Source organism: Agelaius tricolor, unplaced genomic scaffold (genome assembly GCF_023055355.1).
Source record: "Agelaius tricolor isolate 1412-34295 unplaced genomic scaffold, bAgeTri1.0.p SCAF_2, whole genome shotgun sequence".
NCBI classification, from domain to species: Eukaryota; Metazoa; Chordata; class Aves; order Passeriformes; family Icteridae; genus Agelaius; species Agelaius tricolor.
The window spans coordinates 44,214,246-44,230,460 of record NW_027269262.1 but is presented as its reverse complement, the minus strand read 5'-3'; the positions used below and the strand labels follow the sequence as shown (position 1 = coordinate 44,230,460).

The window sequence follows — 16,215 nt, the reverse complement described above, 5'->3', positions numbered from 1 at the left end:
GCTAATTTGGAGCAAAGATCCTTGGCCATGAGGCTGGTTCCTGTTTGTTAGAGGAGATGTGCGTTTTTATAGCTGGCCCTGAAACTGCCTTCTTCCTCTCTCTTGCCTGTTGCTGTAAGGGAGAAGGGATTGGGCTTTCTTGTCTCTAGGATTGAAGTTTTCAACCAGTGTTTCAGTTGGAACTCATAATTTAAGTGGCTTTTTTCTTCCTCTCTGCTATGAAATGCAGTAACAAGTTGCAGGTGGGACAGTTACAAAGTGGGATGAGTAAGTCTGAACATTGAATTGAATAGCACTTACTGAGCTTGGTTGGACAAATCTGAAGGTAATTGAGCCCTTTTACAGTTTTTCCAGGCAATTGCTGGACAATTTTTATACTAGTGAAATAGCAAGCTGAACACAAGAGCCATTTTGTCAAATGCTATGGTTGATGGGCATATTGTTGCTTGTGTAAGAGCCACTGCCTTCATTTAATAAAAGAAAATGACTTGATACTAGTTGGCAATCTACAATATGAAATTACAGTGTTTGGATTTGGATTATCAATTTCAGATAATGGTTGGAAGATTTTTGATATCTTCTATGTTGGGACAGGAATATAAATTATTTTGTTTTTGTATTTACTAGGTGACACTAACAAGCCCGTATTTCTAAATCATGACCCCTAATGATAGAATTTGACAATGAAAAGAGGTAGAGTGTTGGAGTATGAACAGCAACTTGTGTCAAACAGCAATTTGAGTCAAAGATTATCTCCTCATCATACCAGTATTTTGAAAGTTGCAGCTGTTACAATATATGTGGGGAAGGTTCACTTAGGAAAAGAATTTGGTTTGGAAAGAACTACACAGAATTTTTTATCCCATTTTTTGCTGGCAAATTGTACTTGAAAACAACATTTGTCAGGATGCTGTTGCTTAATGTGTTTACTTAACTGTGAAAACATCAGGTTATTTATGCATGTTGTCTGAAAACTAAATTTGGTTTCCGTGATCACTGCATTGCACAATGGCGATGAAAGATGTTTAACCAAATTGTTATGCTGGTGTGTGTGCATATGGCCAATGGAGATAAAACCCCTGCAATCAATACTCATTATCACTGACAATGTGAGGTACAGTGACTTGTATGTTACTTCCCTTACCTAATTTTTCAACTTCAGGGACAATTATGAGGATTTCTAAGTAGATACTATTCACACATCTTTTTACTGTATCTTTAAATAAGAATTTCTCTGCAGGAGGAGTAGTACATCAAGTGGATTTTTGTGACTCCATGTGTGTTTTGAGATAGAGCAGGTAGGAAAGGAATGGCAGCATGCAGATGCTAAAAAGTGTCCCAGATTTGTCTAGAAAATTAACTCTGACCATTGGAATTGCCAAAACCCAGGTATTACTATCAATAAAATTGCGTAGGCATTGAAGCAGTACCTGCAGTTTAATTTATTTTAGCTTTATTTAGCTCCTCCCTGTTTGAGGTTTGACTTGCTGGAGTGATCTGGGAAGTTTGCTTTTAGTTCCTGTTTTGTTGGTGTTGGGAGTGTGACCCATGGTAAACCAGAGCCCATTTCTCATCCTCACCTGAAAAATGAAATGGTGAACATGGGAGAGGTCGTACTGAAGTGTCTGTGGTGGAGCTCAGATGGGAAATCAGCAAGCTGGCAGCAGGGAGATGTCATTAGGGTGAGCTAGGGTGGTAGGAGAGCGCCTCAAACATGGTTTGAGGTCCCTGAGGGCAGCTGTGGCTGCCCCATCCCTGCAACTGTGCAGGACCAGGCTGGATGGGGCTTTGAGCAACTCGATCTAGTTGGTGTCCCTGTCCATGGCAAGGGGGATGGAAATAGATGATCTTTAAGGTCCCTTTTGTCCCCAAACATTCTGTAATTCTATGATTCTGTAACACACTTTCTCACCACTTACGAGGCACCTCTCAGGGTGGGTTGAGTGGGTTTGTCTTCTGGCCCGTGTTATTCCATGGTCAGGAGGATCCTCTGATCCAGTGCTCAGTAAAAGGCAATTAGAGGTGTGAGAAGATAGTGACTCTATGAAGTCCCACAACTATGGTCTCCTAAAAATTAACCCAAAAATTTCCTTTCTGCGGCATACAACATTGTTGATACTGTGCAGGTTTGGGTGAGGCTTTTATGGGTTTTGTGGGGTTTTTCCTTTCTTTGTTCATTAGTACAATAAATTTATTGTGGGATAGGGGCATTCCTTTGAAGCTGCCTTTGCCACATTCACACTACCCATTGCCACACAGGGCTCCTCAAGATGGTCCCAGCAGTGGGAGATGCCTATGATTCCAAGGGAAGGTGCTCAGGCACTCTTCTTTCCCTCTCAGTCTGCATCACCTTTCTAGTTCTTGCAAGTTCCTCCCGCTGTCCCCTTTCCCTCCCTCCCTCCCTCCCCAGGCTTTTGGCTCCCAGCTCACTCGAGCAGAGTCAGTGTCCCTTCCTCCTGCGCTCCAGTCTCAGCGTGGCCGAGCGGAGCCGGTTCGCTGCTCCCGCAGTCCCCGGAGTCACCAGGTGGTGCTATTGCCCAGGGAAATGCCCTCCGTGCACTGCCACAGCCCAGCAGCCCCTGCTGAGGGGCTCGGTGGGCTTGGTTTTGGGATGGAGCTCGCTTTGGTGGGCAGCTGGCTCAGGTACTGCCAGGGGTTCTCTTTCTTGCCACGGGTTCAGTCTTGAGTCAGTTTTATTGATGCAAAGTTGTTTCCTGTGACTTAATCAGCCAGGGCCTTGTTTGACAGTGAGGTCCCCCAAAGGCTGTGCTGCTTCTGGATAGTTTGTGCAGAACTCAAAAAACTCAAAAACTGAAAAGCTGCTTCACTGTAGTGTGGAGCATAAGCAGGTCTCATTAAGGATATCCTCAGGCTTTGTACTGTTGGGTCCCCGTGCAATCCAGTGGGAGGGATTTTTGCTCATTCATTGGCATGTGCTGCTTGTCCAAAGGAGATCTATGTGTGTGTGACCCTTCAAAGGTGCTCCTCTTCTTTCTCCTTTCATCCTCTCATCTCATTAGCCAGCCAGATTGATACCACCTTATTTGCAGCTGGTTTTTATAGAGATCATGCTCCTACTTGAAACTGTAGAGGCAGTTCAAAACTTGGAGTTGAGCATCTTAAATGAATAGCCAGTGCCCCCAAAAGCCACAATTTGAGCTGAAGGAATGCAAATAAACAGCAAGTTCCTTCTTCCTTTTCACCAGGCTAAGCAATTCTCTCTCCACAGCCGCCCATACCACATGCTGAGAAGGGCATAAGAAATTGATTGAGATTCTGCTCTTTGATTTCAAGTTAAAATCCCCCATTTCTCTTGGCAGTTCAGCTGCTGTTCTGAATTTGATAACTTGTGTGCAAAGGGGAAGGAAAGATGTAAGAAAGGACACAGAGAATTAACTGGAAATTTGATGAGGGGAAGCAGTTTCTAAATAATATTAGTAACAATCAAAGGCTGTTATCTTTGCTGTCCATGCTCATGGTGGCATAGCACTGTGGTTAGCTTGCTCTTTGTATAGTAACGTGCAGTGATTAAGCATAAACAGTGGAATTGGATTATGGATTTGGGTTTTGGGTTGGTTTTTGTTTGTTTGGTTGGTTTTTTTTACCAGACTAGGTGAGCTTTGAAGAATAGCTTTCCCTCCACAGCCCCCTTTCTCATAAGTCAAGATTGCTTTATATTCCTGTGTCAGCTTCATAGACAAAAGAGTTGGCAGGTTGTGGAAGAGCAGCACGATTTGTAAGTGCTGGAAGAGAAAATGTGCAGCAGACACGTGGAATACTTTGTTGGGGCAATGAGTATCACTCCAGGCTGGGGCATGAACAGATTGAGAGCAGCCCTGCTGAGAGGGACCTGAGGATTCTGCTGGATGAGAAGCTGGGCATGAGCTGTCAGTGTCAGCTTGCAGCCCAGAAAGTCAAGCACCTCCTGGGCTGCATCAAAAACAGTGTGGCCAGCAGGGCAATGGAAGGGATTCTGCCCGTCTGCTCTTGTGAGACCCCACCTGCAGGGCTGCATCCAGCCCTGGGGTCCTCAGCACAGGAAGGACATGGGTATGTTGGAGAGAGTCCAGAGGAGGCCACCAAGATGATGAGAGGGAGGGAGCATCTCTAGTACAACAAAGGGCTGAGAGAACTGGAATTGTTCGGAGAGGAGAGGAGAGGAGAGGAGAGGAGAGGAGAGGAGAGGAGAGAAGAGAGAAGAGAAGAGAAGAGGAAGAGGAAGAGGAAGAGGAAGAGGAAGAGGAAGAGGAAGAGAAGGAGGAGAAGGCTTCAGGATGACCTAATTATGGCCTTCCAGTACCTGAATGGAGCCTACAAGAAAGATGGAGAGGGACATTTTATCATGTGTAAGTGGCAGGACAAGGATGAATGGAGTCAAACAAAAAGATAGTAGGTTTGGATTAGATATTAGGAGGAAGTTTTCTGCTGTGCAGGTGGTGAGGCTCTGGAACAGGTTGCCCAGAGCTGTGGATGCCCCATCCCTGAAAGTGTTCAAGGCCAGGCTGGATGGAGCACTGGATGGAGCACTGAGCAACCTGGTATATTGAAAGATATCCCTGCAGGGTAGGTGGGTTGGAGGTAGATGATCTTTAAGGCCCCTTTCAATGATTCTGTTATTCTTAAGGCTGCAGCTGTGATTCTCCATGCCACCAATCCAGAGGAAGAGCTTGGGATTGGAGCCCTAGTGATGATAGCAGAATAATGCCAATTGTCTTGGAAACACTCTAGGAAAGACTTTGGTTTTATGTAATATTACATGCATGGATATATCAATGTCTCTGGCAAAGTGAATCTTTGCTAGCATTAGCTACAATATAGAATTAGCTGCTCTTTAGTCTCTCTTATCTCTGGCCAGGCACATCACTTTGGTAGGATCACAAAGTGGTTTTGGCCATCAATGCTTGCTTGATTTTGTACATTTGTGAAAGACATACCCAAAGATCACAAGCAACTTCACTGTTGCTTGTGATCTTTGGCTATGTCTTTGACAAAAGTAGATAGTTGGAAGAGATTGTAATTAATATTGCAGTCTGTGAGTGAGGGAGGGATGGAAATACTCTTTTTTATCTATAAGAGAGAAAAGGATGTAGCAAAATATTAAAGAAAGTGTAGTTGAAACTTGGGCGTTAGAGGTTTTTGTTGTCTCTGGAAGATGACTGGGCTGGGATCTGATGGAGAGCAAGGGGCCTGTGACTACAAAGAGACTTGCTAACTCCAAAGAAGTCTACAGATATCAGGACCAGTAGGACTGCATTCTCTGGCTCCAGGTATTGCAGATACTGGAGCAGCTATGCAGGCCTGAGTTCAATTCCACAGGAAGATGTGTGCAGGATGTGTGTGGAAGGAAACCACATGCTGAATAATCACACTGGTAAGGGTGCCAAAACTGGTAATGCAGCAGGCATTTGGCTTTGGGGACTGGTTGGGAACGGAGGTGGACAGGGCTGTAGCCTCCCTTCAGCTCTGAGGTGAAGCAGATAGTCAATCGCTGTACATGTTTTGCAAATGGATGTGGAGTGAAGGAAAACAAACCTAGAAAAGGGACCAGATGATGTTTTCCATTCAGAGATGCATTGGGTTTCCGTGGCAAGGCTTTGGTAGTGGCAGGGGGGGTGGGGTTGCAGGGGTGGCTTCTGTGAGAAGCTGCCAGAAGCTTCCCTGGTGTCCTACAGAGCCAATGCCAGCTGGCTCCAGGGTGGACCCACCACTGGCCAAGGCTGAGCCCATCAGTGATGGTGGTACTGACTCTGGGGTAACATGGCTAAGAAATGGAAAAAACTACTGCACAAGAGCAGATTGCAGAGGAATATGTGACAGCAACAACCCTGCAGACAGCAGGGTCAGTGGAGAAGGAGAAGGACAAGGTACTCCAGGCTCTGGAGCAGAGATTCCCCTGGAGCCTGCATGGAGACCATGGTGAGGCAGCTGGGCCCCTTCAACCCATGGAGGTCCATGGTGGAGCAGAGATCCTCCTGCAGCCCATGGAGGGGACCATTTTGGAAAAGATGGATGCCTCAGGGAAACTGTGACCACATGGAAAATTCATGCAGGAGGAGGCTCCTGCCAGGACCTGTGGACCCATGAGAAGAGGAGCCCACACTGGAATAACTTTGCTGGCCTAACATGTCACTCCATGGAGGACCCACACTGGAGCTGTCTGTGCCTGAAGGATTGCACCCCATGGAGAGACTGTGCTGGAGCAGTTTGGGAAGAGCTGCACCCCATGGAAGGACTCACATGTGAGCAGAAGAAGAATGTGGGGGATCTTCCCCCTCAGGAGGAGTGAGAGGCAGAGACAATGCTCTGGTGAGGAGCAGGTAGAGAAACTGGAGTAAAGTTAAACTCGGGAAAAAGGGAAGGATGTGGGGGAGGTTTTTAAGATTTAATTTTTATTTTTCATCATCCTCCTTTGATTTGATTGGCAATAAATTAAATTAATTTCCCCATTTCAAGTCTATTTGGCTCATGGCAGTAGTTGGTGAGTGATCTCTCCCTGTCCTTATTTCAACCCAAAGGTTTTTTGTTAGATTTTTTCTCCCTTGCCCAGCTGAGGGAGTGATAGGATGACTTTGGTGGGCACCTGGTTTGCAGGGAGCATCAGCCCACCACAGGAGGCCAGATACATTAAGCCCTGGCTGGAAAATGTTTTTCTGTTTTAAAACAGCCAGTAGAAATGTACAGGTGGTATTGAAGATGCATATAAATACCAAACAAATAAACTCAGTGCTTGACTATCTCTTAAAGAACTTAAATAGCTCTTTGATACTGTCTGAATGCTTTAGAACTATCACTGTTTTACATCCCCATAATGCTGTTGCAAGGTAAAATCAAATAAGTATTTTCACCTAGCAGCTAGTGAGCTGAGAACAGTAGAGCCAAGAATTACTGTGCCAAATGCAGTCCTTGCAGCACTAGGAGGAGGGATTGCATTCTGGCATTCTGATATAACAGGACTGACCTGATTGTGGGTAGAACAAGTGCTGCACTTTTGTGTGTTGAGGGAATTGATATAATTCTAATGTGCTCCAGAGGAAAAAGTCTGATTCTCTAGCTAATTTTTGCTCTGCAACAGCAATGTTGGCCTGAAAGCAATTAGAAATGATGTGTAGGGTTTTTTACTGTGTGGAAGTTGGCATAGGTCATCCTAACTTAGTGGGAGTAATGTACCAACTGACTTAAAAGACACCTTTACTACTGTATATTATGAGTTTAAAGAAGGGAATGCAACAAAGGGAAATGCAAATAGGGATTTTCATATAAAGTTCACCCAGGGACAGGTGACCAGAAGAACTGTGGTGGTTCCTACTGAAGTGAGACACTGCAGGGGTAAACCCTGGGTAAATCCAGCCAGGGTAAACCCACCAGAGAAGGCCAGTGGTGGCCATCCTCCTCTCAAAACAGAGTTGCAGTGAGATCCATGTGTTTGTGCTGGGATTGTGGGCAACTGGGTTCCAGCATTCAGTGTGAGTGGTGTTCATTTGGCAAGTACCCTTCACTCAGGAAAGAGCATGTCAGCAAAATTACACTTCTGGGAGCCAACTCTGGTCTAGGTCTTCCCTTTGAAAAATTTGCTTTGCAGATGAGTATCTCCCAGATCTTTGCAGAAATTCCTTGAAGATCACTGGTGGTATATGGCCACAAAATTTTAATTTGGAATTTACAGAAATCATTAGTGTCCTGGATGAGATGCCTGTATTTTGACTGTGGAAGTGAGGCTTCAGAGCACCTGTACCTGCATCCCTTTGGTTCAGGCTGAAGCCTCAGGCAGTTTTGTCTTGGTGAGGCAGCTGAGAGCCAGTGTGTGAGTCTAAGAGCTGCTCTTGTATTTTCATCTGTGCAGCTGTGCAGTGATAGCTTTGCCCACTTGGTACATCTTGCAGATGGAAAAACTGAATAAAGGCGGGAAGCTTTTTTTTTTTTCTTCCTAGACACCACTCCAGAGTGCATGGCTTCATTTTCCCTGGGACAAGCCTGACACTTGGCAGATTCAATTCAGTCCCAGGGGTGTCTGAACCTCGGTCTCCTGCAAGGTATTTCTCCTTACAGCAGTGTTTTCAGACAACTGAAAGTGATACCCGAACACAGGGAAGGGCAAAGGATGTGTTTAAGGACAGCAAAAAGTTTATTGGGCAGAGTAATTCTTGGATTAAAATACTGCCCTTGGAAACTGCTATCAGGAATCTGTTGTGCATAACTCTTCCTTGTATGTTCATACAGTTGATAAAAATCCAAAGGCAGTTTCAGATGCTCTTCAAGCTGTCTGTCACAGCCTTCCAGAGCAGCTGTAAGTGGATTAGTAAGACATGGAAAGTATTGCAATGCTACCTGCATTTGATCAGTAGAGTAATGATTAAAATGTTGAAGGCAAGCACAGAGGACTAAAGCAGGCTGCAAATTGCAAAGCTTTAATTTATTTTTCAGCTTGTTGCTTTTTTGCCTCCACTGGAATTTAAAAGAGAGCCATAATCCTGTGCTCAGCCTTAGCATGTCACATGCCTTTGGGTTAAGAACTGGCAACCCTGAAAGCATTCAAAATGCAGGTTGGGTGTCTCAGTGCTGCATGCCAGACCGTGCCCGAGGAGTGGCATTCCTCCTGGACACCAGGCTCCACCAGAGCTGAGCTTACATTTCTGCTAAAGCCCAGTGATACTTTACAGCCCAGGCCCTGCAATTTGTTTGATGATAGCTAATGAAATGCAAACCATTTAGCAGCTCTGAGATGCGATTACACTGCTGTGAATTTTCAGATTCCATCAAAGTCCTGCTGAGGGTAATGGGAACGGGCCAGGGTGATTCAACTGTAAATCAAAAATGAAAGCGTGGCGAATTCTGGCAGTGGAAAGAAGAGCTGTTCAAATGTGCAGAAGCTGATTTGCCAAGTCAAAACCAGCTGTCCTTTACAGAGCTACTGGAATGAATGGTCTCTCTGCATTTGTATTTTTTTTTGTGACTCATTGATTATTTTTCTTCCCCTAAAGTTTAAATTCTGTCTTTCTACCTCAGGTTTGCCTGGCCAGTTGCAAAGCTTTTCAGTGCCTGGTTCTGGTATATAAAATACCAAATGCATTGATAATAAAGGACAGTTTTCTCCTTTTTGGTAACTTCATACCAATTCAAGTGTTTTCATCTGTACATCTTTAATGCTTCAACAATGAAAGCTCTGCTCGGAACAAGACAAGGACCTCTCCTTCCTCTCTGCACTAGCACTGGCAGGAATCAAATCAGTGTTACAAAAAGTAGAATTTAACTTGGGAAATCTTGAGCATAAACTGGCTCCTCTGTTATTTTTCAGTTAGGGATGAATCAGCCAGGAGTGTCCAGCAGTGTGAATATGTAACAGGGAGCCAGGAATTGTTGCTTCTCTTAACAATGAGGAGCAGCCAGCTTCCTCTCTGAGCAGATCCTCTCCTCCCCACCCAGGAGAGTGGGACAGCTTTTTGACTACACCCCAGTTCTGTGTGTTTCATCAAGCCTGGGTTTTTTTGTTGTTTTGATTTTGTTTTGTTTTGATTTTGTTTTATTTTTTGGCTGAAGGATGACAGAAGGTGCTGTTATCTCACTGGACAGTACACTGAGCGAATTGTTAAAGACAAATTTGACCACAGATGTTTCTGGTGCATGCACTTAATTGCACTTCTTGATGCTGACCAGTCTGGAGAAAGCTTCAGAGTAGTTTGCTGGTACTGCTCTCTGGCTGAAACCCTGAGTTCCATCAGTGTGAGCAGCTTTGTAATTCCAGCCCTATACCTGATGAAAAAGCTCTGCCATGAGAGGCTTCCTGGGGGTTACACTAAACTAACCCTGACTGCATTGGTCGTGCTCTTTTTCTCTTGATCAGGGATTCTCAGAGGAAGGGTTCAGCCACCAAGGGGTTCAGCCACAGTTCTTGTGGTGCCTTTGCTCAGGTTAGGGTGGTTGGCTGCTCAGCTTTTGGGGAGCCTGGCACAAATGGGCTCTGAGGAGCAGATGTATTCCTGCTGTGAGGTGCAGGGAAGTCCTGCTGAATTTGATGGAAGCCACATGAGCTGTGGGATCAGTTTCTGGCATGTGGGAAAGGATAAAGACTTGTCAGGTCCAAATGTTTCTCATATTATTACTGAAATAACATCTTCTTTGCCTGGGGATTTTTGAGCACTTAGTATTTATACCCTCCAGGTTGCTAGGGCTCATTCTTCTTTTGATCTGTAAGACTAACTCATGTTAAACCCTGTCAGATTTAATGAGACCTGTCTGTAGCTGATGTTTCAGTGACTCTTAGTTATTGTGAAGAATGTTTTGAAGGGACAGGCACTTTTAAGTTTTAAACATTTTTTAAAATTCACATTGTAAATTTGATTGAATCCTGGCTTTGTCCAAGTTGATGAGAAAACTTCCTTTTGGAGGAGCTGTGTGTGGGATCCCTGTTAATATAGAGGTCAGTTCTCCTGCATTGCTTCTTAATGCAGATTTTTGTGGTGCCTGTCTCCAGGGTGTCTCAACCTTCCTTTAAAGCTGAAATGGGAAGTTAGTCATGAGATCTGTGGTGGTTACAAGCCAGATGTTCTTTTTTTCTTTTTTTGTCCTTACTTTGCAAGTAGAAGGACAGAAGGCAGTTTCTTCAGTGTGTTCATTCTTAGGGTGCCATTTCCTCGTGTGAAGTGCTGTCTAGTGTTCTTGTTTTTGTATTTTAAAAATCCTAGAGTCATAAAGGATTTTTGTATGGTTTATCTAATTTAACACATACTTAGGAAGCCTTGTGTGTTAACATAGCAGAGAAAGACTCTGCATAGTCGAGACTAAAAAAGCTCTTGCAGCAGTGTGCATGATTATAGGGCTGCTGTTTAGTCATCAGTCATGATATGTGTGGATTCTTTTTTTGTGAATCCAACATTTATTCAGTTTCAGATGTAGAAAAAAAATTACATGAAGAGATTAGTTTAGTCAGCACAGTAGGGCTTGACCCTCACTCAGTTAAAAGCTATTATAATATCAAGGGTGCAGACTAACAGCCTAATCAGGGATATGTTTACAGGGTGCTGTAGCTTCCTCCAGTTTGGAAAAGTGCTTGGAGGACCAGGCCCTATCTGCAAAGATATAAATGAGACATCCAGATTTAAATTAAAGTACTCAATTTTTCTGCATTAGCTTTTTCTGCTGGGATAAATGTGTTTGGAACAATAGACAGAGGAATATACCAAATGCCTATTTGTAATGGGAAAATGGTTTTCCTTTTTAATATATTGCTCATATTTTTTCTGCTTTCTTTTTTTTTTTTTTTATCTCCCTGTAAGCTGCTGCAAATCAGCCAGAAGCAGTTCAGTTGTTGCTTGCCTGCAAATGAGTTGCCAGCATCCTATAATGCTGCTGGCTTGAAATACAGTCTCATCTCCTTTACAGCAGTGAGAGCCAAGGAGAGCCAAGTGGGGTGGTTCCCCAGGAGCAGGAGTGTGGGTGGAGGCACTGTTTTCTGTGGCATTCTGCTCTCCATTCTGGTGCTCTTAAAATCCTCACACCTAAATCCGCTGCTAAGGGATTTTGGAAGGACAGAGAATGCGTTTTCCGGGGTTAAACATTAAAAGTCTGGAATTAGTCATGCTTACATTGGTCCCTTGTATTTATCAGAAACATCTGATACAGTTTCAGATTTTGAGTCCATTTTGCTGACCAGGGGACATTCTGAAGCTACTTATTCTGGCAAACGAATAGTGGCTCACTTACTGTGAATTACATTCCTACTTCTTTCCTTCCTCCCTGCCCCACCCACTTTGCTTATCTTGCTACAGGGTGGTTTATAACTGATATTTTGTAAGTGTGCTAGGAGGTTTATGAAGAAGAAAAAGAATAAAGAATAAAACCCTGTAGTTGGTTCCTTGAGTGATTTGTGAACACCTTGATTCGCAATAATTGTTTTATATTTATTCATTTCTTGCCACTTCTTTCCTGGATTGGTATGCTCTTGAGTGTGATGAGTCAATGACTGTAGTGCTGAAGCCCTTGGGTTTCCTGTGAATGAGGATTTTCCCAAAGAATTGCAGGATCTGTAACTTGAAGTGCAGCATAACTCCTGAGGGCATCTTCTCAGTTTCTGAAACTTATCCAATCCACTCTGCTCAGTGCCACCGTGACCTTTTGCATAAGCCAAGATGTTGTACCTTCGTGTATGTTTGATGTTATATGTACACCAACATCAGGTAAAACAAAACAGAAAAACAGATTAGAGGGTGTAATAGCAGAACTCTGAGAACTGGAAAAATAAATCTTCTGTATGCCTGAGTGTTATCCAGGCATGTGGCTTGATAAATCTACTATAATCCTTTGAAGAAAAAAGAACAAAACAAGGGAGATCATCCCCATCAGATGTTAGAAAAATAGGTTTGTGTAGAAAAAGACCATATAGTAAAGTACAAAGCAGGAAAGGTTTATACAGCCTTAGCAAGGAGGTTCAATATCAATGCACTGCTGAGGAAAAAACATTTTTTCTACTCCTTTGAAGCAACAGGTCTGCTTTCCTTGTCTTCTATGAGAGACTTCAGAAATAGTTCCCTGTTGTTGGTAAAAGTTAAGGTCTCTTTAGCTGTTCTCAAGTTGTTGTATAATGTTCATATGCCATGATTTGCTTTGCTTTCAGGCAGGTGAATGTCTTGATTGATGGGTGTCAGTACAGTTTTCAGTAACATTGACTGAACACTGTTGAAGTCGTTTTAAATCCCATGATGGATTATCACTGCCTTAAGTAGGAAGCTTTTTCTATTTTACTTCCTTCCTCTCTGTGCTCTAATTATACTCTGGTAGGTGGTGGTTTGCATCCTCCAGGCAACAAAAGGGAAGCTGGGAGTGCTTGTTTCAACTGAACCCCCCCTGGTGCAATGAAGTGCCTGGCTCCTGGAAAGCACCAGCCACTGGCTGCAGCAGTGCTTGTCCTAGAAACAGGTTCACTCATGGCCCAAGTCCATTGGTTTCACTCCAGTTACTCCAGGGGGATCTTTAGCCCTCTTGGTAGTGCAAGCAATCCCAGGAGCAAAGTGTAAGAAAGCCTTTAAGCTTCTGGAGGGCTGTTGGTGTGCCTGGCGTGTGCTTAAGTTTGACTGTGCTCGTTGTGAGATGTGAAACTTTGAAAGGTCCTTTCAGTGTTATCATGAAACATTAGTAAGAGCCACGAACTGAAAGATGAAGAGGTTCCAGGAAAATGAGCTAAGCTTTAATCCATGCTTGTGGATGTCACGTCCCTGCCAGAGACCCTGGCTCCTCTTGTGATTTCAGTTGCCATTCTGAGTGACTTTGTCAGGGGAGCTGGAGGAAGCAGATGAATCTGAAGCATCGTCGGGTCACCAGAGTCAATGTCTAGTTTCGAACGCTGTGGCAGAAACACTGTCCCCACAAGAGAGAAATGTAATTCCTTGACACCAGTGGGTGGTAATTCTAGTTTCTCTACACCATTTGAAACCATGAAAAATAATTAGATCCTCAATTTCAGGGCAGAGGGATTTTTTAATTTTATTTTTTTAGCGTGTTCTGCCATCCTGGTGTAGTAATTATACAGCGATGTCAGCTGGAATTGATAATGAAGGCAAAATTTGGGAATAGTAACAGGATGTGTTTCTGCTATTGATCAAAGGCTACAGGGCTGTTTTTAAACACTGCTCCTCTCTTTGATCTTTTTTTCCCTATTGATTGAACAGAGTAGATAAACAACTGTCTGTGTAACATGAGCATTTATTATGGCTTTTAAGCTGACTAAGGACAGCTTTGAATTAAATATGAGAGTTTAAATGATGGTTTTCTAATAAGTGCTGTCCATAAAGACTGGTGTGACAATACAGTTTCATGTAAGCATGGTGGAAGGAAATGTAAATAGAGGCATTCTTTTTCTTTCTTACTCAAAAAGAAGATAACATATTGCAAAACTGATTATAAGAGGCAGAAGTGCTATTTTTAATATGTAGCTATGTGTGGGCAAAAGCTGCTTTTCTATTTTTTTAATAGAAAAGTTATGTGCGTTTTGCTGTTAACAAACTCTATTGTCTTATCTCGGCATTTTTCAAGAGTGTTTTGTAAATTAGTCATCTTAAAATGTGGATACAAATGGAGCTACCAGGTACAATCTGGTAGTTCTGCAATCACTTCAATGAAATTAATAGAAAACTTTCCATTGACTGTTTAATGAGTTAGATTGGACCCTGGGCTGTCATTGTTAATGTCTTGGAAAGGTCAGTATTGATTTCCTGGCATCCTTTTTGTCTCTAAGGAGGCTCTTTGCAATTCTGTGGAAGACACAGTGATAATGTTACTCCTCTTCCTTGATAATTCCCTGTATAATTTAAGTTCTACCTACCATCCAAGGCTTTGGGCAAAAACAGACAGACTGAAAAATGTTGCATTTTACGGAAGTTGTTTATATCTTAGGTGCCCAAATAATATTTCTGCATAATTTCAAATTTTCTCCTGCCGCTTCAGGTTATTTTGAATTTTGTTTCAGTATTGTACTGCTGTTATTTTTCCCTACTGATTTGATATGTTGAAAGAAAATAAAAAGATTCTTCCTGCAAATGGAATCAGCCTGCCATGTTGCAGTGTAGAAAGTAAGCTGTGTTGCCTTTAAAGCAATGCACTGCAGACCTCTAGCATGGCATGCACAGGGAGAGCTGCACATCCCCGGGGATCCAGATCTTTGCATTCCTACCTTTTCAAAACCACGCAAAGCCTCTGCAAAGTTTCCACTGAGTGGGCTAGTTTGTCTTGCCATGAAAAGGTTATTTTCACTAACTCAGTGCTGTCAGTGTGCTGAAATGTTGGTGTTATTAGTCTGTTTTGGAAGCTTGCTTGGGCTGGCTGTGCCACAGGCCTGAATGAAATTGTTTCTCTGGCTGTGCCGTGTAATGCGCCGCGTGTTGGAAATCACAGGGTTTGCTTGTACAAGTAAATGGCTCTGCTGGCTGGAAAGCAGTACTTGCAACAGGAATATAAAATCCACCCAATAAAATAGAGGGCTTGGAGAGAAGGGAGTCCTGGGAAGAGGGCCAGGAAGATTTACTTACAATGCTGACGTTTGAAAAGGATGAGCCATGTCCTTACTTTTCTTCTGAAATGTGTGAAATGTGTGTAATGTGCCCTGCTTGCCACAGGACAAGAACAAAGAGTCAAATATTAATTCTTGAAAATGAATCAAGTGAAGTATTGACATCTGGGGTCTCGTGGATGTGACTTCATTGACTCACTGTCATGCTTTCTTTGATTTTCAGGATACTGGGGTTGGGAAATCGAGCATCGTTTGTCGGTTTGTCCAGGACCACTTTGATCATAATATTAGTCCTACTATTGGGTAAGTACCAGACAAAATACCACTTTGGTTTTCACTGGTCAGTGAGGTTTCAAATCTGACCTTTGAGTGATTTTAGTCTTAGGTCTCACAGCCAAAACAGTCTAAAGTGGGAAGCTCTTGACAAGACAAAAACCAAAATCCTACAACCCAAGAGGCTGTTACCTGCACAATGATCAGGTCATCCCATAGCTGAGTAATGGCAGGAAGACCATGGGAAGCCCTTAAAGTACCTTTGTTGAGTGTCCTGGTAGGCTGGGCTGGAACATGGACAGTGTCTGTTTCCCCATATGGATGTGCTTTTGTTGAAGTTTAGGATGTGTCACATTTTCCTTTCTTAAAATAGGAACAATGCAATTCAAACTAAGTATAATTAATTTATATAACTTTAAAAACTACTAAGCTTTCATGTATCAGACCATCAGAATCCTAATAGTCCTGTACTAGATTTTAATTCCGATTTTTTTTTTTCTTTTAATACCTTAGGGACAGATTTTCCAAGTCCAATGCGACCTGGAAAATTTTTGAAGTTAGGAATCTCTTATGGGAAAGGAAGCTATTATGGAATTTACAGAAAGGAGTAATCTGGGGGGCAAGGGCTGATCTGACATGTGTGTCAGAGGTGTTTTACGTTGTCTGTGAAGGACTGGTATTGATTGCTGGGTGTTGTTCAGAGGGTTGGACAGTACCTTCTGAAGCTCTGCCTTTCCGTGCATGGAGGAGTCTCAGCTGGAAGCTGCACGTAGAAGTTCCAGGACAATTTTGGATTCCTGAATGAGATGAATAGAGAAAAATGGACAGAGAGAAAGAAAGCATGTCATGAATAAAATTACTGGCTGAAGGATACTTGTTTGTAGTGAAAGAATTGATGGCAACTTGAGTGGGTTTTTTTTACTTCTGAACTCTTAGCAGCCTTTTTC

General features: G+C 43.1%; 1 protein-coding gene across 1 annotated transcript in view; it reads left to right on the top strand.

Annotated features, from left to right (window-relative positions):
• The window catches only part of RAB31 (RAB31, member RAS oncogene family), a 62,077-nt gene that overhangs the window by 12,029 nt on the left and 33,833 nt on the right, over positions 1-16,215 (top strand). The window contains exon 2 of the mRNA XM_071417049.1: positions 15,219-15,298. Within this exon, the coding sequence (XP_071273150.1) occupies positions 15,219-15,298 (80 nt within the window). The remainder of the gene's footprint in view (positions 1-15,218; positions 15,299-16,215) is intronic.